Source organism: Phoenix dactylifera, chromosome 12 (assembly GCF_009389715.1).
Source record: "Phoenix dactylifera cultivar Barhee BC4 chromosome 12, palm_55x_up_171113_PBpolish2nd_filt_p, whole genome shotgun sequence".
Classification (NCBI taxonomy): domain Eukaryota; kingdom Viridiplantae; phylum Streptophyta; class Magnoliopsida; order Arecales; family Arecaceae; genus Phoenix; species Phoenix dactylifera.
This window is the reverse complement of record NC_052403.1, coordinates 13540199-13562970: the sequence shown is the minus strand read 5'-3', so window position 1 is coordinate 13562970 and position 22772 is coordinate 13540199. Positions and strand designations below refer to the sequence as shown.

At 41.0% G+C, this 22772-nt stretch overlaps 1 protein-coding gene and 1 pseudogene across 3 annotated transcripts; both read right to left on the bottom strand.

The window, feature by feature from the left end:
- Positions 1 to 3344: 3344 nt before the first annotated feature.
- On the bottom strand, positions 3345 to 7168 carry LOC120112771 (pentatricopeptide repeat-containing protein At1g63080, mitochondrial-like). 3 transcript variants are annotated; one of them, XM_039132639.1, is made up of 2 exons: positions 6303 to 7166; positions 3345 to 3782 (listed from the first exon to the last, which is right to left on the bottom strand). In XM_039132639.1, the coding sequence occupies exon 1, from the start codon at positions 7023 to 7025 to the stop codon at positions 6309 to 6311; it is 717 nt and encodes a 238-aa protein (XP_038988567.1). In that variant the 5' UTR covers positions 7026 to 7166; the 3' UTR covers positions 3345 to 3782; positions 6303 to 6308. The 3 variants fall into 3 exon arrangements, with proteins under 3 accessions (XP_038988567.1, XP_038988568.1, XP_038988569.1); XM_039132640.1 differs by lacking the exon at positions 3345 to 3782 and adding an exon at positions 4915 to 5149 and having other exon boundaries at positions 6303 to 7168; XM_039132641.1 differs by lacking the exon at positions 3345 to 3782 and adding an exon at positions 4915 to 5139 and having other exon boundaries at positions 6303 to 7168.
- An 854-nt stretch (positions 7169 to 8022) lies between these two features.
- LOC120103979 lies at positions 8023 to 17146 on the bottom strand (annotated as a pseudogene).
- Positions 17147 to 22772: the final 5626 nt, after the last annotated feature.

The following is a 22772-nucleotide window of genomic DNA, read 5'->3' as shown; positions in this document are numbered from 1 at the left end:
CAACCAAGTCGGGTACAATCTGTGCATCTGTCGCATATAGTATTTGCTGATGACTCTCTACTCGTGGCCAGGGCTACTCTCAAAAATTCTATTTGCCTAAAAGCAATCCTTGATGCATATTGTTCTCTACCTGGGCAGGCCATCGATGCTTCTAAGTCCCACATCCGATTCAGTCCTACTACTCCTCGGAGGATAAAAGGTGGCATCAGAAGGCTTTTTCAAATGCCGGAAAAGTGGAGTGTTTGGAAGTATTTGGGAGTTCCTGTGTCAGGTGTGAGCCTCTACGGCCGAGGCACGTATGTCACCCAGTGCCCACATGAGGGGGGAACATAGGGCTTCCCTGCCAGATATTGTCCGGTTTTGAGGCTCGTACGCATGCCGCACGCACCGCTCAGACTACTACTCGGAGGACAAAAATAGAGACACGGATTGCGACTATATTGCTTGGCTTGTATTGATGCTCCTTTACATGTTATAGCCGGAATGGAAAAAAGAATTTCGTGCCGAGGACATCGGGTGGGTAGTAAGAGGTTTCACTTGATTTCTTGGAGTCATGTTTTTAAGCCTAAGGAATATTGGGTGGTCTGGGAGCCGTTTCGCTCACCCAATGAAGGCAAGCTTCGATTACCAAGTTATCTGGTGTATTGGGGATGGTTCTAATATAGAAGTGCTGAAGACCCTTGGTTGTCACCTATTCCTCTTAATGAATGGCCTAACTTTATTAATGTGGATGCTATAACTGATAACATGATGGTGCAGTCCCTTATGCTTCCTCCTGGCAAATGGAATCTTCATAAATTGGCCACTCTTTTTCTCCTCTGAGATGATGAACAAGATCGCTAAATCATATCTGCTAGGCCCCTAGGAAGCTAAATCATATTTTTGTTGGAAAAAAATGGTGCCTAGAAATTGCTATATCATTATTTTATAAAAAAATAATTTACTAAAATAAATTTAGAGGATTAATAAGAGCTTGTCTGGATCGAGGCGTATGATATACACTGCCCTAAGAATATAATTTGCCTCCTATATGCATGTTTGCGACGATCTCGTTCCCAAGATACAACAGCTCAACTCAGCCCGATTCTCCTCTAACGAGCATGATCGCTGGGGAGGCTTGATCCGACTAACTACTTTAGTTGCCCATAAAAGATAAAAAGATAGAAAGTAAAAAAGTTGAAGAGTAAAAGAACTTTGTATGGAAAAAACTCTCGGAAGACAGACTACTAGTGAAAAAGAGAAAAAGAGAGATCGGATTAGATTAGGATTAATCCTGGATGAGTCTATTTATAGGCTCTATCCGAAGACCGAAGAGATGCGAAATGTTTTGGAAACATCGTATCTTTTCGGAAGCCAACATACTCTTCTAAAGAGTCACAACTCTTCTGAAAGAGGTGCCTCGAAAAAAAATATTTTAAAATATTGCGAACAACTAAACTTTAAAGGATAAGAAAAAAAATATTTTTTAAAATTAAAACTCAAACAATTTTTGCCAAGGATATGTATAGCTTGCAGAACCAGCCATATCATTCGGGTACCATCCTGCATATGCAATGGGCATGGAAATAGATAAACCCATACTGGTCGAAACATTCTAGTGGTGGAAGCTTTTATCGCCGTAGGTTTTATCATACGTGACTATGACGGACAGCCTAATCAAAGCCGGGGCCAAGTCCTTGCCTCTCTCTCTCTCTCTCTCTTTTCTGTTTCTCATGCAGCAGAAGTGGTGGCCGCATGGTTATCCAATGGATTTCATCTCCAACCCATTGCAGGCATCATGGCTTGGAAAGCTTGTCACTTCTTGACATGCAGCTCCCCATGTTGACAGAGAAGCTAACCAAGCAGCTGATTTCTTGGCTAACACTGCCTTATTGGGAGACATTATTTTTGACGCAGGAGGTGTAGTTCCTATCAGACTTAGCTTCAGCCAGCTGCACCTTGCTCTGTTTTGACACTGCTGTTCTCGGTTGGAATATTTTGTCTCTGTATTATCCTTCAGATGCATATCAGGTTACCAGCTGCATTTGAAGATCTTGGAATTTAGCTATCCTTTGCTTGTGTTGCCTGTAAGTTTTATATTGTTGGGTTTTTTTTTCCCTATCTTGTAAGATTGTCGCTGACTCTGTACTTTTACTTCAGCAGAGATGCCCTTCTTCTACCAATAAATAACTTATTTATTTACTCATTTCTTTTCTTTGACATATATTTTATATTTCTTATATTATATATGAGTAGCAAATATGAATTTTTCAACAAGGATATCTTTTATCTTACAAGGTGTTGGATTTTTGTAGGATACCAGATGTTGCCTCTTGAAATATTTTCCCCTTTGTATATTGATATAGTGTTCTCAGTATAACTCCACATTATGACATGTCAATCCTAGGCTCTAAAAAATAACAAGATCCACTCGTTATCTAGAAAAGACATTGACAAATACAACTTTATTTGATATATTTTTTCTATAAGAAAACCCGTACCCTGTGGATCATTCGAAGTATTACATTTTACATTTATTAGAGGTCTAATTAAGAGGAAACCATGCAGTGATTTCATAACATGATAAAAATGTGAAGGATAATTATAATATGAAACAAATTTGTCTTAAAAGTTATGGAAGAAAATGTTTATTCATAAAAAAAATGTTGATAAATGTTAATTTAGACTCACATTTTAAGATTTCTTATTTGAAGCACCCAAAGTTTCCGGGTTCCAACCCTATAGTTCCTTGGTAACTAAACTATTATTTTGTGACAAGACTTTTTTAATAATCAAAATATATTTTGTATAATTCTAAGACAGCCTAAAGTGTTAAGAAAAAAAAAATCAAACAATCTCTAGACTCCCGATTCAAAGTATCATGAAATTCTATCAAATTGATTTAAAGAAATCTTAGAGTCCCAATCTAAGAAAATCATTCTTTTAAAAAAAATGTGAATGAGGATTACAGCTAGTCATAATTTACTCACGCGACGTGGGTTTCCAATAAGAAAACGACAATATGGCAGATGATCTTGAAGATAGGAGAGACTGATCAATCTTAAAGCCATGAGTTTTTGTTTTTTTTTTTTTTTGAGATACTACAAATTTAATCAAAAAAATTAATGTTGTGATAACTCCAAAACTCACGTTGGGGAATCCATGGGTCACGCTGACACTCCCAACAAGAGGTATCTATAGACATACTTGAATGAATCTTCACATAGATCCGATCAAATCTAAATCAGGCAATAAAGTCCCACATCAATGATTCAAGCTATTAGATATAATCTACCACATTTAACCATTTATATATAAAAAATTATATAATTTAAAAACTCCTATATCAAATGATAAAAGATTGAATAATTTAAATAATATAAAATAATATAGGCTCTTTTTGATCCGAGGCTGAGGATCTCCAAATCACATGATTCTCCAGCGAACTTTTGCCAACCTGGATGGAAGCCATCACCACCCAAGCAGTAAAACTCTTTAACCTTAATAGCAAAATCTATATCCACTTATTTGAACCACAATTGACAGCTCTCAGAGCATACTCAGCAGAGTCAAAAAAATTAGCAAAAAGTTCATGTTTGCAGCCCAGTCCACCAGTTTGCTGGCTTCTATAGAAGTACGCACAATTGTCCAGATATATGATTCACCCCAAGGGAGCCTAGGAGTCCCATGGACGCGCACATCCTCCAAGGGGCTTGCTCACTCCATCTCATGATATTGGTGAGAGTAAGGGACCTTCATGACGATTCTGTCTAGCCCCAGCTCTACCATCAGTCAAAGTTTACCTGAATCCAATACCAGTTTTCAAAATCATGGAATACCAAGATATCATCTAGTTTACCAAAGTGAGATCCCCCTCTTCAGTAGAAAATCAAAACATTGACCAATAATATCCTGCAGATCAACTTGACATTTTCTCATATGATGGAAAAAATCCATAAATACAAATACGGATCGCATTATTATATTTGAAAAAGAAGGTGTCATATATGCTTACTGAAGAGGATCGCACATATTTATTGGAAAAGATGCTACATTGGTAAGCTTCTGTTCGCGAAGGTTGTCTTTAGATTTTAAGTAATTAAGCACATAATATAATACGAGAAAGGAGTGCCAAATATTTCACAAGTTCACATAAAGCAAGAAAATACCATTCAAAGGTGCCCTTAAGTCAAAACACCATGATTTTTTTCCCATCACTGCAGGTAGATAAAATTCCCAGGCTCATGACAAAGTTTGAACTAGATCTTCAACAAGAAAACTTCAACCTTGGAGGGAACCCAAGCATACAAAAAACCAAAAGAACTGGTGTTCTAAAAGCTTCCTCTAGAATTTCATGCATGCTCTGAAAGAGAATGATAATAGAGGATTCGACCCGCCATTCATCACCTCCACATGGGATGTTAAAGAACCCATTGATATTGAGAAAGACCGAAAGTCTATTTTTTCCTCTGCTAACTCTGATGATCAAGTCGGATGAAAGGATGTACAAGTACACTGTCAAAACCCTCTAATCAGGACAAACTCCTAGTAGGCAAGTTCCAGCCCAATGGTCAAACTAAAAATGTTTTGTATCATCTCATGGCACAAAACTTGCTATTCAAAAGACTTCTCCAACTTACACATATCTAATACCTTCCAAAGAAGAAAAAAAGATATGATACTTATAGCTTCCTTTATGTCTCCAAACCGCATCTGTCTCAGCCTCTCAAACTCATATAACCACCATCCTCCATAAATAATCTTTTTCCTAAAAAAAAAATAAAAAGGGACATCTGTTTTGCTCAAGCATATCTTATTCATGTCCTTTTTAATCCCTTTGAATGTAAGTTCTGAGATGGTTCCCCAGATTTCCCTTTTGTATACCTGCTTTGGGAAACAACTGCATAAAGCAGTACAACGTTTAGAACATGGTAGGATCAAAAAGGGAGGGCATGACTGCCGCATCTTCATCAAAGATATCTCTTCGGTACATAATATGAATTTTAGCAACCTTTTTATTGCCATTCCTGAATAAACATGATGAGCAAGGGGCTTCCAGTGGCTGCAAAAAACCAGAAAAGGATATTATCTGTTGTACTTCTTCACCATTGTTGCCATTAGACAGTTTCCAGGAATCACTTGAACCTCCAACATCTATTTCTGTTAAGACCTAAAGCAGCCTCAAATTAATGAAATAGGTCCATGTTCAGAATAAAAGTATTTTTTCGTAATCGGAAAGAAAGTCAATGCAATTTGCAAATTGAAAGTAAAAAATCACAAAGAAAATTCCAATGAAGGTTCCTTTTAACCAATCAAGGTCAAGTACTATTAGTATGAATCCATAATTTAGCTTAGTGGAGTATGTAAGTAAAAACAAAATGAGGATCAGGTACACAAAAGGTGTAGAAGTCATACTAATTCAGGGAAAAATGATGGAGAACTAAATTTGATGGTATGGGCTTGTCAAATGAGAATCTGAAAAGGCTCCAGTAAGGAGAAGTGCTTGAATTTTTCGCTTGATCCTGTGTTCAATGATATAGGAAGAGTAGATATTATAATTCAATTTGCTTTGGGTTCATCAGTACCAAAACCTATTGAATCTTGGTTTCTATATCTGCTTTAAAATGTATCCATCATGATCAATATTGGGAATCCAGTTCACTTTGTATTGTCCATTATACAAGCTCTCAAAGCATATGTAAGAACCATCCTTTTTTTTATAGAAAGACGAATTGACTCAAGGTTCGCTGTCTCAGTATGGGACCCCATGCCGGTGCTATACTAGCACAGTATCGGTACAGTTTTTTTTCTTGGTGTACCAAATACCGGTACGCCATCCATACGGAAAATCAGTACCGAACCGATATGGTATAGTACGCCTTGTACTATCCGGTTTGGGCCAGTACGGCATACTATAGACTCAATAATCAATACTCTTTCTTTTATCAATTCTATAAGAGCGAGATCTTTCTGATTTAGCATTACATCCAGATGCATCTCCCTTCTTCGCACCAAGGATATAGCAATTTTTCTTGAATTTATTAGTCTAAGTAGGAGACAATGCACCTTGATATTTTTCGTCATTATCTTAAATTTTTTATCAATTCGATAAGAGCTAGATCTTTGTGAATTAGCATTACATTTAGATGCATGGCTCCTCTTTACATCGAGGATCTAGCGATTTTTCTTGGATTTATCAATCTAAGTAGAAGACAATATACCTTGATATTATTCATCATTAATTTAATATTATAGATCACGAGCACTAGTAATATGTGACCTCAACCCAAGCAAAATAAAAGAAAGGAAGAGCAGGGGCTTACGTTGCATCATTCTTCCCACTCCCTAATCAACCGATCGAGCACCTCCACGGCACCACCAAATCCATTTCCCTCCTCCTCAATGCACTTCAAAGCAGCATCCAGCTCCCGGGCCTCATCGATCCGAGCCTCATGCAGCATTCCTCGATACACCGCCTCCCTCAAATCGGTCCCCGGCGAGACCCCATCCCCCACCATCTCCTTGACCGCCCGCAGAGCATCCACCATCCTCCCGAGCCTACAAAACCCTCCGATCGCAATCCGGTAGACCTCGGGATCCGGACGGCAGGGGGAGTCGGGCCGGCAGAGCCAAGCGAACACCTTGGCGGCCTCCTTGGGGCGGCGCTTCTCGAAGAAGGCGGAGAGGAGAGGGGAGCAGAAGGGAAGGGGGGAGGGGCGTCGGGGGTGGTGCTTGAGGGCGGTGAGGAGGGCCATGGAGGGCGTGAGGTCGGGGTGGGAGGCGAGGCGGTCGGCGAGGGCGGAGGCGGGGAGGGCGGCGAGGGGAGGGCCGGCGAGGAGGCAGGCGTCGAGGAGGCGGACGGCGTCGGCGTGGCGGCCGGCGTCGCAGAGGCGGGGGACGAGCCGGTGGACCTCGGCGAGCTCCTCCTCGGTGAGGGAAGCCGAGGGCTTCGGCAGAGGAGGAGAGGAAGCGATGGAGAGGTAGAAGGGGGAGGGTTTGGAGAAAGGGGGTCGGAGGAAGAAGGGAGGCGCCAACGCTCTTCTCATTTTTATTTCTTTGATTTCAAGGAGTGGGAGTGGAGCTGAGTCAGCTGACGAATGAATGGACTTTCAATTGGTTGGGGCGAGGATCATGGCAACCATTGGGGCAATACCCCAGGGAAGCTTATGGTGAGCCGCAAATGAGACTATCCCGTCAGTGCTATTCACCTCCCCGTAGATTTGAGTGAAGAAATTTTTTATCTATCATATATTCGACTCGATCTATACGTAATCTAACCCAATTTGATTGCCACCTTTACCAATTGGCCAAGAGAAAAAAAAAAAAAAAAAGAATCTTCGACGTAATCCTATTTGTTTGGATATGAATTGAATCATTAGAGATTTCAGATTTCTTTGCATTAAGTGGAGGCTTCAGCTTAGCTATTGCCTTGCAGCATCATTTACCCCAAAAAAAATAAAGAATATGCTTTAAGTCTCTATTTTATGTGTATTGTCTGAGTTGATCCCCATGCAAATGAATTTAGGGGAGAAAAAAAGGCCTGGAAATGATTGATGGCAAACTATGGTATTTACTCAAATGCACTAGTGTCTGTAGGTTTGTCCTTAACATGGCTAACACAAGAGATTTCCATAGTAATCATATTTGGAGTCACCCAAATGCAAATTTCTCTAAATTACTGATCTCTAGCTGAAGAGCAAGTATCCCTTTAATTTATTAATATTCACCTCTATGCTGCAGATGAGGAATCTTCTGCAAACAGGTTACATAATGTAGCTATGGTTAAGAGCTAGGACTCAAATCATAAGCTTCCTATATTGCTATCTTTCTACCTTTCTTTGGTGGATGATTAGCCACAAGCTAGACAGCAAATAGATAAGAGATGCTCGTTTCTGACATTCCATGGCTTTCTTAGTATGTTTGATCATTACGAAACTGCTCGAAGTTTTTAAAAAAATTTGAGATCAAACTGCAACAATATCTCATTTATGCTTATAGACAATTTGAATGCATACAATGGAGTGAACCAGCAAGTCACAACAATTTATCAACTGGGTTAATGGCATTAAGGGAACAGTGCAACAACAGTCTGTGACGAAGCGTGGAAACAACAAATTCATGACATCAACTATATAAAGATATTGAAGTCGAAACCTTGTATAATTTGACTTCGTGACGATCTATTCAGAATTAAAGACATGGTGATGCAAAAAGTTCGGCATAACAAGGGCCGCTAGGTTGTCACTAAATCCAAGTTGCTTGTACAGAGGTTTGTTGATCTTTCAAAATTTCCCAATGTTCCCCACCAAAACAGGCAATGACTTTCGCAAGCAAACCAAAAGAAGACAACACAATGGATGTTCAAGCTGTCCCAGCCTCCTTCCGTTTCCGGCCCCACCTTGGTGTGGTCTCAATAAGCTGATGAGGAACAAGCTGCCTCTCCTGCCTTGTCAACTTCTTGAAGTTGCTGACCCTCAGCTTAGCGATCTTTGCCTCCTCTTCAGGAGTGATCTCCCTCACCACCACTGTCAGCCGGCATTTGGGTCTCACCATGATCCCGCTCCTCCCTTTGGCATGGTATGACAGCCTCTTCAGATAAACCCCTTTTCCAACAAAGGCTTCATCTATAGGAAGGAAAAGGAAATTACAAAATAAATTTTAATTGAAAGGCCCGTAGCTTTCCATTTTGGCTACTCTAATAGAAATTGAGCATTGACTTACCAACAATGAGACGATCAGGGTCCAATCCATGATTATGCGCTGCATTGGCACGGGCTGAGTGGATTACCTGCAGGGGTTTAGATGGATAATTATAACATGAAAAGAGTAAATTCCAAGTACTAGCTAAGATATCGTATGCTTTCCCAGTTCAGTGGGAGAAACAAAATACTGTCATAAATACTATAGAAATTTGAGTCAAAATTTTTCATGAATCACATGTTATGCAAGTACAAAGCACCTGATAGACTGTCTTTGCAGCTCTTTTTACAGTTACTTGCAGCTGCAAAAGGGCATCTTCGACCTGCATTCCACGAACCAGTCTGGCCACCAGATTGACCTTCTTGGGACTCTGATACCACCATGCATAAAAATATATTTACAGATGGGAATACATAGAACATCAATTTCCGAGGGAAGAACAGGATAGGCATGTAATCTCAACCTATAGAACTCACGACCATCTCACTACTGTCTATGATCTACAAGAAAACTTCACCTTTTAATATAAACATGCATCAAGAAAGAATCGGAAAGTAACAAACTGGCTGTACAAGCAGGTTCAAAATGATCTTATACTGGCTGCTTTACAGCAGCCTCCTGAGTCGATGGCAACACTAAATGATTGATGCCAAATTCCTGACCAAGGCAGCTCTGGGGAAAAGAGGAACCTACCAAGAAACCTAGGAGGCCAACTGGCAAGTACGAATGCCTACCTTATTGGTTCTATAATTTAAGATCATGCAACCATGAGACTGGCTTTCTAAGGTTCCCCTAAACTGGAAATTGTCTAGATCTTTTTCCCTCAAAAGCAAGGTCTTATGTAGGAAAGGACATCTTACAGTTGAGGTGCAAATTACAAACTGATGAGACGACTAAAACACAACTCCCAATGAACAAGTTCCAAGAAATCTACAACAAAAATGATACATGACAACAATTGATATCATCCAAAACTGCGGCCATAGAATAGGACTTGACATGGTGCATATCAAGGCATGCATAGTGAGACAAGCAATTGATGTTACGCAAAACTACAGCATAAAATAGGAACTAATATGGCATGCATCAATACTCAACATTTAAAGGGTGTTATATAATGACAATTCAAAACAACTGGCTTCTAAAAACAGTTATCCTTTATGTACAGCCCTGAAATAACTCTAAGTTAGCCTCCTGCTTCAATGAGTAAGCTATACATGACTGAGTAAAAATCATATTGCTATATAATCCTTTCAGAACGGTTATTCCTAACCGTTAACATAATCTAAGGAATTATGCTAACTGTTCTGACAGTATGAAAAGGGTTAATATTGGAAGCAAAAAGTAACATCTATTACTAACCATTAACATGAGTTAACGGTTATTAACTTATGCTAATGAGTATCACAAAATATTCTAAATTAAGCCAAATAATTGCCTTAACCACCATTATTGTTCTAGTGAAACTATATGATTACAAACGAGTCCTTTAAAAGAAGCAGTGGTTCAATTAGATGTTACTTTTTGCTTCCAATATTACATACTGTCAGAGAGGTTAGTATAATTCCTTAGATTATGTTAACGGTTTGTAATAGCCGTTCTAAAGAATAATGCCCCTAATATGACACATTCTATCCAATATTAACTTATGACAATACTTTTTGCTTGCCATAATATGCTTCTAATGCATAGTCTCCTTGTATTGCTTTTTTTTAAACTAGATGTTACTGTGCTTTTGAGTACGATTTCATCCTACATAATACATTTCTTTTCAGAGAAGATTCCACCCCGAATAATTGAGGTGATGCATACCCACACTGTTTAGTGGACCAATATAAGTAACATTTAATTGAACCATTGCTCCTTTTAAAGGACTCGTTTGTAATCATATAGTTTTCACTAGAAAAATAATGGTGGTTAAGGCAATTGCTCAGCCCCAAGCATTAATTTGTATCTATTTAAGTCCTCTAAAGGACTTAGATACAAATAGATAATGTGACCTTTTGGCATCTCACTTTCTTAAAGGACCGTGGTAGCAAATACTTAAATCCACAGTATTTCTTTGAAACATTTGAAGGACCGTGGTAGCAAATACTTAAATCCACAGTAGACTAGTTTGGACCAAGGTTTGAAAGAAATGCTGTTTCCAGACTATGCAACCTTTTGGAGGCCTCTCACTTTGTTATCCCTCAATGTATATGTAATGCGAAAATGTGGACAGGTTCTGCATTCGAGATGTTGTCAGAAACTCCGAAGTACTCTGCATGAGGTTGATTTTAAATCCCAGTGATTTGAATTCGTATAGAGTCCCAACTCCATAGTGATTTGTATTAAATACATACAAATTAATGCTTGGGGCTGAGCAATTGCCTTAACCACCATTATTTTTCTAGTGAAAACTATATGATTACAAATGAGTCTTTTAAAAGAAAAAGTAGTTCAAGTAGATGTTACTTTTATTGGTCCACTAAACAGTGTGGGTATACATTGCCCCTATTATTCAGGGTGGAATCTTCTCTGAAAAGAAATGTACTATATAGGGCGAAATCGTACTCAAAAGCACAGTAACGGCTAGTTTAAAAAAAAACAACACAAGGAGACTGTATTAGAAGCATATTATGGCAAGCAAAAAGTATTTTTGTCATAAGTTAATATTGGATAGTATGTGTCATATTAGGGGCATTATTCTTTAGAATGGCTATTACTAACCGTTAACATAATCTAAGGAATATACTAACCGTTCTAACAGTATGGAAAGGGTTAATATTGGAAGCAAAAAGTAACATTTCATTGAACCACTACTCCTTTCAAAGGACTCATTCAACAATCTGCTAGCATGAAAACCACGAGAGAGAGAGAGAGAGAGAGAGAGAGAGAGAGAGAGAGAGAGAACAGGGTAAAAGGTGAAGATCAGGCTGAAGAAAGTGAAAGAGAGTGATTATTTGGTCCTATCTTTGAAAAATAACTTGGAACACAAAACTTTATGTTACGAAAATTGTCTATAGCTTACAACTTTAAAGACCACCGAAACTCTAATGGTAAAGCATTATACTTGCAAATACTAAGAAGACGGGGAAGAAAGAAGACGAAAGATATGATGAGACAGAAAGGGAAGAAATGGAAGAAGAGGAGAAATACCATGATAATAGTAAAGAAGCCTACAGATTTTGAGTGGGCGTGGTTTTTAACAAGTCTTATGTTAGGGCTACTTTAGGTTATGCAAGCTTTGATAGGAACTCTTCTGATTGAGAATGCTTTCTAGGTCATATGAGTAGAGCATTCAAATGATTAGTTTAAAAAGCTGGAATTCAAATTAAAGAGTAATTTTAGAATTTTTGCTTCAACTAAAATCTGGTCTTAAGGTGCTGCCTCCCATAAAATAAAAAAATAATAAAAAAAGAACTTATTGCTACAAACCCTTCCATCTTAGACCCTAAAACTTTGATACCGTAACCTTCTTAACCATCCTAAAGCCCTAAAATCTCAAGAAATATTCAGTTTTCTTTCCAAGTTAGAGCAAATCAAGAAGAATTCTATCTAATATATGAGTGGGTGTGGGTGACACACGCAGAGATAGATAGATGGACAGAGAGATGAAGTCTCACTGTTTCAAAAGCCTAAAAAGCATGATCCACCCCCAGATTACATCTGAAACCATCAATAATAGTTTTCAAAGCAACCCTTGCTATTCAAAGTATAATTCCAATTTTGGTGATTATTATAAGCATCATCATGAGAGCATCTTAAGGGTGCAAGCGATCATCTATTGTATATGACTGAGCAAAAATTTCGTACAAGAGCACAATTTATTTTTAAATATTTTTACTGCATTCATCAGGATTCTAACAATATGCTGTTAAGACGATGTCCACTAAATATGGAACTGATCTTTAACAGGCAACGAAAATCGTTCCACCACAACATGGAGAGGAACAAAAAACATGCAAAAGATCAAAGAGTTAAAATAATTTTATTCAACAATTAATGGAACGAGAGAAGGAATTATATTGTTAATATGAGGATATTCCTACTAGATCCTCATCAATTTGACAGGCATTTACTTTATATGTTATACACAATGAAGTGAAAACAAATAATCTCAGTTGGATAGTTGAAAATATCAACAATTGTGTAAATCATAGGGTACCCTTTCAAAATTTTGGATGCTCAAGCTTTTGCAGTACAAAGACCTAAGTTGTTTACTGCACCCAAGTAATGTATTAAATTCGATCTTGGCCAAGTTTGTATCCTAAGATTGACTTATTCCTTGCAATCAAGTAATGATTTCCACTCCAAACTTTACTCATGGACACGAAAAGAAATGGCCAGAACACCATTAAGAACATCTAGAATCTAAAGAGACTTTATGTCTTTTCTTCACACTTGTATATGAAAGCTGTTAATTCTAACCTAGCAATTACTGATAATTTTATCAAATTTTATTTACTTAAATAATATGTTTAGCTCATTATTCATTATATGCATACATCAATACCTATTTGCACATACATAGATCAGATATAGATGTGTCCACATGACCGATTTAGAGGATTCACATATTGGATTCTTCTAGACACTTGAACATTTGACACCCATGTCACAAGTCCAAGTAACATTGCCCAAGAGCAGTTTTAGGGGTTTTTAGTGTTTATTTTTCAAGAGTTGTGCAATTTAACACTAATGGACTTTTTGGCCTGGAGAAAAAAAGATTTAATTGCTGCATTCTAACTTGACTTTACATCACTTTGATTTGAAACAAAGTATGATGCATTTGAGGTTCATTACTTGTGCCAATTATCCTAATTAATTGTTTGTACTATAATTATGTCGCTTTGAGGTTGAAGAAAATGTCAGATGATGCAATCTCTTTCAGTTGAAGAACTAATATCATAGGTTGATGTGTCTTGGCTTGTATTATAATTTCATGTCAATGCATCAGAAACCATCAAGAAAGGGGGTTGGGAGTATTACACGTGTTTGATCAAGTACAAGTACAAATGGTCCTCACACTTGTAGCCTGCAGGGATATGATCGATGGACAGTTGTATTGCTTGAGTTCGCTTTTCTTGCTTAAGATGTGGATTGGTGAGATGGTATGAAGTGTCAAGGAGTGTCATGAAATGTCCCAAGTGTCCAAGTTTGTAACACGTCAAAATCCAAAATTTGGAGTGTCCGGGCAACACTGCTCTTGGGTGGTAAGAAAGTTAGGTCCCATCCTCTCTAAAAGTAGATACAAAGCCAAGGCCTCATGTAGATGCTCTAACTAAAACAAGTTAAAGTAGCATACTGCAAATTCCATGCTTTCAGCAATAAATGGCTAAGGGATCATGATGAGAGTGGATAAGACCAAATTCAATGTTATGTTAGCACTGATTGCACCTGTCTGATATCCTTCTTAACAGCCTGTACCCTCAAGGGTTTAGAAGCCACAGTCTTTTTTTTCTGTTTTCCCACCATCTCCCATGACTGGTGTCAGAGGGGAGGAAATAGGCACCATGTTTGCATATACTTCTGCCAACAAATTCCTTGAACTGAATATTCCCTGCAAAAGCAGAACATGAGGCCAAACTTACAGGATTAATAATTATATTCCACAAAAAAATGATTTCTGAAAATGAATGAGGGCACAATTACTGAGAGCGCCTGGCAAGGCAACTGAATCGCAGGAAGAAAATAAAATCAAACGCACTTTATGCGATATGCAGGATTCTATGATAGCAGTACCATCATAAGAAGGAGACACAAAGGAAAAAGACCAACATTGCCATTGCAGATTAGTATGAAAAAGGCATAAGCAATGAGTCTGTACTCAAAATTAGGAAACATCAGGTATCATGGCTGATCTGCTAATGCATCCAAAGAGATGATGCACAAACTGAATAAATCCAACATGGTTCTTGACTCTAAGTTAGAGTGGAAGGGCCATAACCCATGAGCCATCCTCGAAATCAAGAAACATGCAGTGTAATTTATAATGCCTCTAAAGAGACGATTGTGCAGACTGAAGGAAACCTATGCATAAGTAGGAAAGCATATTTGTATAATAATTAAACACCCAAAATGTCAAAATGCCTGTGCAAAAATTTTATGGTGTTCACTGGACGTGACAGATGAAAAATAACCAGGTCTTCTATTTGCCAATACCCATGTATATGCATCAAACTACCCCAACTATTTGGAAAATGAAAGCAGCACGTGAATTGTTTTGCACAAAGAGTAATTAAAGGTGTAGGACAATTACTGAGTGTTGTAGGTATTGATAGAAAGGTGTGGTTCTTCTGGTAGAACGATCAGATAATCTCCACGGATGTTTACAGTGGCCTGCAATGATTTTGTATGTCATTTTTGGTAGAATTAATTCTCGTCAGAATGGAATGCATCAAACAGAAAGTAGCTGCACTAAGAAACTAATTTTAAAAGCAGATAAAAAAATAAAATAGGAAACAGAACAATACTATAAAAAATCCTAAAAAGTACATCAGGCTAGTTGAAGAAAGTGTAGAGCTATGCATCAGTGTGTCGGTGCATGACAGAAAGATGTAGATAGATAGGAAAATGCATACATCTGAGACTAACTACTAGAACAGTGACTTAAATGTGGAAAGTAAAATGGGCCATACCTAGATACTGCTAAAAGTGAATGAAAATTTGTCAGATTAAGAAAAATGCTGCCCTCAATGTTAATGCTCCAGACTTCAGAACTGAGAGGTTCTTAGAAAGTTGAAATTGGCTGTCACAAACTCACAGTCTACCAAGGTTAATATATGTATTACTCCAGACTTTACTTAAAGCTTCACCCTTAGGATGTGCAATGGCAAAAAATTACACTAACAAAATCATTTTCTATAGCAGGTAGCTTTGAAGACACCTTCTTTTACTAATATTTCTTGAAAAAGAACAAAAAATGACAGGTCAAAATCATTCTAATATAAATTTTAGGAGTACAGCATGAAAAGAGATGATTTATCAGTCAAGGTCAGAGGTCCGAAGCATTTTGTATATTGCAGCATAATTTGCTTGGTTAAAAGTTAGCTTGAATTTCTAACCAAAAAAAGTTAGTTCAAATTATGATAAATTATAATCATAACCATCAAATATTGTCTTTGAACCTATAAAATAAAGAAAGTTGTAAAGAGCAGTTAAAATATAATGCTATGCAGAATATTGAACATTACCTGGTAATGGAGAAGGCTTTGGACAGGTTCTATATGGAAAGGCACATGATCCACGATTTTGCTCCACCCTGGTGGCAGCATGGCGAAGGACAGAGCGCAGATACCTTTGCCATCCCACCATGACTACAAAACCTGGGCAGATTTGTCCAATCAATTTTCTATAAGATTTGCTCGCTCAATTGTAACAGTATACAAGATACAAGAAAAGAACCAATTGTAGCAGCCTATTTCACATGTATCTTAATACCAAACCTGTATTTGAAAACAATCACATGTTCATCCCCCAAAGACATCATATGACTTTAGGAGATCACATTGGATGTTAATATTCAAAATAAGATCAAATATGATCATTCAAACACTTTGGAGACTACAAATGCTGGAATGTGAAGGGCATATTGCTTTTACTACATAGCCATCCATACCTAAGCCCTCAAGATAGTAATAGCATTAATAAGCATGCATAATTTTCATAAGTTATTTGTACTTTATGGTGGTGATGCAACTTTATACTTCAAATAATTCACAACACGACATTATACATCAAATTCAAAAACCTGTTACCTCAACAGGTAAAAATAAAATGCATTCGGATTTGTGTAAACCAAAGTTACTTGTTTTAGTGGTAGCAGTAGATCTGTTAAGATTCATTCACAAAAAGACAACATCTTATGGGGGGGGGGAAATCAAAAACTCATTCCCAAACATTAAAACATCACTAAGAATGCATTTAAATTTGCATAACTAAAGGTGTTTTACATGAACTCGTTCACATGAGAAAATCCTTTAAGAAATCAATCCAATCGATGCTGATATCTTACTGAAATTACTTCGAAATTTTCACAAACTAAAGCAACTGAGTCGACAGTCGCAGCCCAAAGCACCTCGAGATGTCATAAGCTCCTCCCTCCCTCTACATCATTACAAGTGCCAGGAAAAAGAAAATGTAAAGCTGCTATCTTTATGAGTCCAATATACCGGATCATTTTTCCACCAACAACCTCAACAGAGGATACTTCGATCTCAAAATCCCAAAAGAAAACAAGGAGAAGGAGAAAAACTATAAAAAAAAAAAAAAAATGTGTGCGCGTGACCCCGGCAAGGAGACAGAAAGATAAGGAGAGAGAGGGGGGGAGAGAGAGAGAGAGAGAACCACTGGGTGGCGAGCGGATGACGCGCGGCGGCGGTCCCCAGGACGGGCGGCGGCGGGTTTAGAAGACGAGCCAGAGTTCTGTCCTCGGGTTGAGACCTAGGGGCGCGGTCAAGGATGTTGGTATCGCGCCGCTTAGTCCGGGTTAACCCCAACCCAGTCCACCCGAGTCAACCCGTCATTTCGTCGAGTTGCGCCCCTCTCTCAGCTGGGTTGGGCTTTGACCCAAACTGAAGCCCAGTCAATCCTCATACTTGTGGGCCAATAGAAGCCACACTCTTCCAAAAGCCTACGGATATCGTGGAGCAGTGGTCTTCCGCCAGCAACACAATTCCGACCCTGAACCCACTTTATCACTGTAGCTGTCACGCCCCCGGCCCGAGATCGCGAGCCGGGGGTCCGAGCCAACCGTCGCACACCCGTAGGAAACTCTTCCCACGAGCATGCAAGGCATCTTAACCAAATCTCAAAAATGTAACTAAATAATTCAACTGAAATAAAGGCAATCTTATTCCATTGACTGACATAAATTATAAAGTCTCACAGTTCTAAATACACAGCGAAACAATAAAGATAAAACATCAATTTAAATAAAACCTAATATAAGATAACTTGTGCCATAATTCTTTTATTCGCTCTTCCATATTGTAAAACTCCGGATCGAGCTAATTTTTCAAATCTGTAAAAATAGTAAGAAATCGTATAATGAGCTAGACAACCCAGTAAGTAATAAATACTTTAACTAGACAATTCATATAAAAACATAAAATCTAAATACAAATTACGATGAATCAGAATAAAGACATAATCAACTTCTTTTCAAACACAAATCCGTTGAAATCCGTATCTTTCAAATATCCATATACATAATCATAAATTTGATTCGAAACAAATCACATTCATCTCAACAGCCTTTAACTACGACCACACTTATACCCTGTGGCTAGGCCAGAAATAGAACCGCACTTATACCCTGCGGAGTGGGCCAGAATACCACACTTTATACCCAGTGTGGGGCCAGAATTGCCAATGCATAACCCCCAATTGGCAGGGTCCAAAACACAGTCAGGCTGAGAGTTCCAAATCTGATGCACATCAAAATTCTTTTGTAACATAATAGATATATCATAATCCGATCTAAATATGCATAAATGATACAAGAACAGTAAATATATCCGAAAAATATTATTCCAATTCACCTTTCTATTTTTCATTTAAATCATCATCTTGTAAAATTCATAAATCATATATAAATTCATTAACAATTTATTCAATGCAAAAATAATATTATATAAATAAAGAGTCTAGAGAAGGCAGTTCATTACTTACTTCGAACGTGATCCACAATAAATCCAATTAATCTCACAAATTCTTCGCAAAACCTAATATCCAAAAATCATATTTTTCTTTTAAAATTTATCACAATATATATATAACTTAAATTTTTAGCATTCTCCCAGTGCTGACCCTACAGAAGTGTCTAGCACCCCGAGTTTGGGATCGGATTCGGGTTCATACCCGTAAACCACCCTCTCCCTTTATTTATTTATTTATTTTTTCTTTCTTTTTTCTTTCTTCTTTCTTTTCTTTTCTTTTTCTTTTCTTTTCTTCTTCTTTTCTTTTCTTTTCTTTCCTTCCCTTCTCTTTTCTTTTTCTTCTCTCCTTCTCCAGAACCTTCTCCCGACTTCTTCTCTTTCCCCTCTTTTCTTTCTTCTTCCTTCTTCTTTCTCCCGACTTCTTCTCCTTCCCCCCCTTTCTTTCTTCTCCCGAAGCTTCCTCTCCTTCCTTTTTTTTTTTCATCTTCTCCCCTTCCCCTCTTCTCCCGTGACCATGGAGGGGGAGGTGTGACCCCATGTCGAGGCTCGGGAGGGGGCGGCCTGAGGCCCGTGGCACCGGCTGCGCCTGTGGCTAGCCGGCGGTGCCCGCGGTGGGGACCAGTGGCATCGGCGACACTTGTGGCCGCACACGGGTAAGTCCCCTCTTCCCTCTCTTCTTCTTTCGTTCTTTTTCTTTCTTTTTCTTTTTTTTAATCAAATGGCACAACAAAGAGGTGAAGGTTGAGTTTGGAGTCTACCGGTTCGCGGTGATGCCATGTAGAGGGTTTCACGTAAATTGGAATTGACTAAGCGACGGCTACGGCGTAGGAATCATGAGGTAGTGGGTGATATTTTTAGGAAGTTGGAGGATGTGGAGGCCACGATTGCTGAGCTCCAAAGAAGAGAAGATCAGGTGGGCGTGCTCCCCGAGGCCGATATGGTGAGCCTCCGGGGACTTCTCGCCACTCACCACTCGATCCTGCATCAACATGAGATCTTCTGGAGACAAAAATTCAGAATTCAGTGGGTCAAAGAAGGTGACCGGAATACTAGTTTCTTTCACCGCTCTACGGTTATCAGAAGGCAGAGGAATATGATTCGATCCTTGCAGGATGAGCAGGGCCACCGGTGGAGGGTGATTCAGCCATCAGTCAGATCCTGCTCGATTTTTTTCGATCTCGTTGGACGGAGGATAGTGGGTCTGATGCAGCCGGCTAGCTCCCGAGGGCTGATTCCCAAATTGATATGACCGAGAACGCTATGTTGGTTCGACCAGTGACGGAGGGGGAGGTGCGTGAGGCGATCTGGGCTCTGGATGAGGATAGGGCTCTTGGTCCAGATGGCTTCCTACCTTTCTTCTTCCGAAGATACTGGGGTATCGTCCGGACTGCAGTGGTGGAAGCAGTCCTGTGTTTTTTTCAGTCGAGCAGGGATGCCTGACGACTGGAAGGCCACATTTGTCACGCTTATACCTAAGCGTCAAGATGCGGCTGAGCCGAGCCACTTTAGGCCGATCAGTTTGTGCACAACTTTATACAAAGTTATGGCAAGGATACTGATGGAACGTATGAAGCCCTTCCTCTCTGGCATCATTTGTCAGGAGCAGGGTGCTTTTGTGAGAGGTAGGAGTATTTCCGATAATGTCATGGTGGCCCAAGAGATAATGTGGGATCTTCGACGGGCCTCGAAGCGGCGATGCCTGATGGCTGTCAAGCTGGATATGGAACGAGCTTATGATAAAATCAGGTGGAGCTTTCTTAGGCTAGCTTTGGAGAGTCTGGGGTTCCATGAGACATGGATTGGGTGGGTTCTGGGGTGTGTTCGAGGACCAAGGTTTTCTATCTTGGTCAACGGCTCTCCATCCCCTTTTTTCAGTTCTACTATGGGGCTTCGGCAGGGATGCCCGCTATCTCCGTACTTGTTTATTATCTGTGCCGATGTCTTGTCTCGGTCGCTGCGGGCGGCGTGCGCCGCCGGAGAGCTGGATGCTTATGTCCCAGCTCCAAGGGCCCAGCCGATATCATATTTACTCTTTGCCGATGACTGCCTCCTCCTGACCCGGGCTCGCGTAGCGGACGCTCAGGCTATCAGGAGGGTTTTGGCTGCCTACTGCACTGAATCCGGTCAAAGAGTGAATGCCCAGAAATCCTCCATCTCCTTCAGCCCAAGTACGTCACTCGGGGTTCAACGGGGGATTCAGAGGATTCTGGAGATGCCCGAGCAGGACGGGACCTGGACCTATCTGGGTGTTCCGATCTCGGGTAGGAGATTGCGAGTTTTCGAGTGCCCCGGGCTGGTGCAACGGGTCCAAAGCAGACTAGAGGGTTGGCTTGCAGCATTCCTGTCACGCTGATTCGATCTGTATTGGGATCCATGCCCATCTATCTTATAGCAAATACGGTGGTGCCAAGGTCTGTTCTACTGGGGATTGAGCGACTCCTTCGGGGCTTCTTATGGGGCTCACATGGTGAGGGTCGTGGGGTGCACCTGGTGGCATGGGAGAGTATCTGCCTCCCCCTCAGGGAGGGTGGTCTTGGGGTGGGATCTCTCCTGGAGAGACGAGAGCTGCTCCTTGCCCAGCATGCTTCCCGCTTCATCCTGGAGCCGCAGGAGTTTTGGAGCCGGATCATGACTATCCGTTATGGGGGGGCAGGCCCAGAGGGCTGGGCCCGGGGAGGAAGGAGATGCTCTTTTCTATGGCGTGAGATAGCGAGGTACTTGCCATTGGTGTCGAGTCACACCCGATGGCTGATAGGCGACGGGCGTAGCATCGACGTGGCCGGGGACCCATGGGTCGATGGCCTTCCTCTACGGCTTTGGCCGACTATGATTAGTGTCGAGGCTGGGGAGGGTCTACAGGTCTGTGATCTCATGACTCCCGGGGTGGCTGGCTGGGATGAGATTCGGTTGGCCCGTCACTTCGGGCAGCATTTGGCAGAGCGGGTTTGCTCACTCTCTTTCCCACATAGTGGTGGACCTGATGTATGTGTGTGGAGGTCCTCGTCCAGATCCAGGGTCAGGATGGGCGATCTCTCCCGCATCCTTAGGCGGGAGTACGAGCCTGGCCCAGATTGTGCCTGGATCTGGCGACTGGAGCTCCGCCGAAGGTAGCGTTGTTCCTTTGGAAGGTGGTCTGGGACCGTCTTCCTACGAGAGCTGTACTTGGAGGTCGAGGTATGAGGATCCCATTGGTGTGTGGGGATTGTCGTGTGGCCGAGACGGTAGACCATGCCCTGTTTCGGTGCACATGGGCTAGGAGTACTTGGCGTTTGGCAGGGGTCCCACAGGAGGTATGGGCGCTGTAGGGACCTGTTCTTACAGGCCATGCGTCAGGGCTCGGAGTCCCCGGTGCTTCGTCAGGAGGCCGTTCGAGCAAGCTGCACTGTCTACCAGATCTGGCTGGCTAGGAATGCTCACACTTTCGGCGAACGACGTATGTCGCCGCGATTTGTGGTCGAGAGTGCCCGCATTCAGGCGGCAAAGCTGTGTTACACCATCCCTGTTGGAGGGACCTTGATAGCTCGGGACATCTGGGGTTCCCATTCTGCTTTGGCAGTTTTCCGTACGGTGTTTTCACCTGAGAGCCCCCACCCCCGAGTTTCCTCAAGGTCAACTTTGATGGGTCTGTCCTGGATGGTGGCACTCGGGAAGGCGCGGGTTTTGTTATTCGGGACCCGTCTGCCAAGGTTGTGGCTGCCGGTGGTAGTCAATTATTTGACACTTCGGTTCCGAGTGCGAAACTGAGAGCAGCCTGGGCGGACCTTCGCCATGCCCGGTGTGTCTTACAGGCTAGGTCCATCATCCTGGAGGGTGATTCAGCCACCGTCATCAGTTGGATCCAGGGGGTCCAAGGGGTGGCGGTAGTGATCATCCTTTGCTCCATGACATTTGGGCTATGGCGAGGGATGGATGGGCCTTTCAGGGCCAAGCATATTTACCGTGAAGGTAATGGTGTCGCGGATTGGGTAGCTGCGTATATAGTTTTGTCACTCCGGAGGCACCTTGTGGAGTGATGATGGGGAGTTGCCCTTGGCACTTCGAGGTATCCTATTTTTTGACTTTATTGGGTGTATCCATTCCCGTCAGGTATGATACACCCGTATTAGCAAAAAAACAAAAAAACAAAAAAAAAGGTTGACGGCTCTGCCCCGGCGAAGATTTGACGGCTTTCTTCCTCTCCAGCGGCAATGGAACCATCCGGATCAAAGAAGACTGGCTTCAACGGCTCCCTCCCTCTCTCTCTCTCTCTCTCTCGGATGGCTGCACGAGGAAGAAGAACACCCAAGGAAGGAGGTCTGGCGGCTCCTCTTCCGGTGGTCTCAAAGGGAAGGAGAAGAAGCCCTAAAAACAGGGCTTCCTTCTTCTTCGGGATGGAAAGAATCCATCCCGCTGCCTCACGTGCGGCCAAGTCTTGGGACTGGGCCGGTCAAGTGGACCGGGCCTAGTTCCAGG

Excerpts from the sequence above, each read along its gene's own strand:
- LOC120112771 (XM_039132640.1), bottom strand. The coding sequence starts at position 7,025 with ATGAGAAGAGCGTTGGCGCCTCCCTTCTTCCTCCGACCCCCTTTCTCC.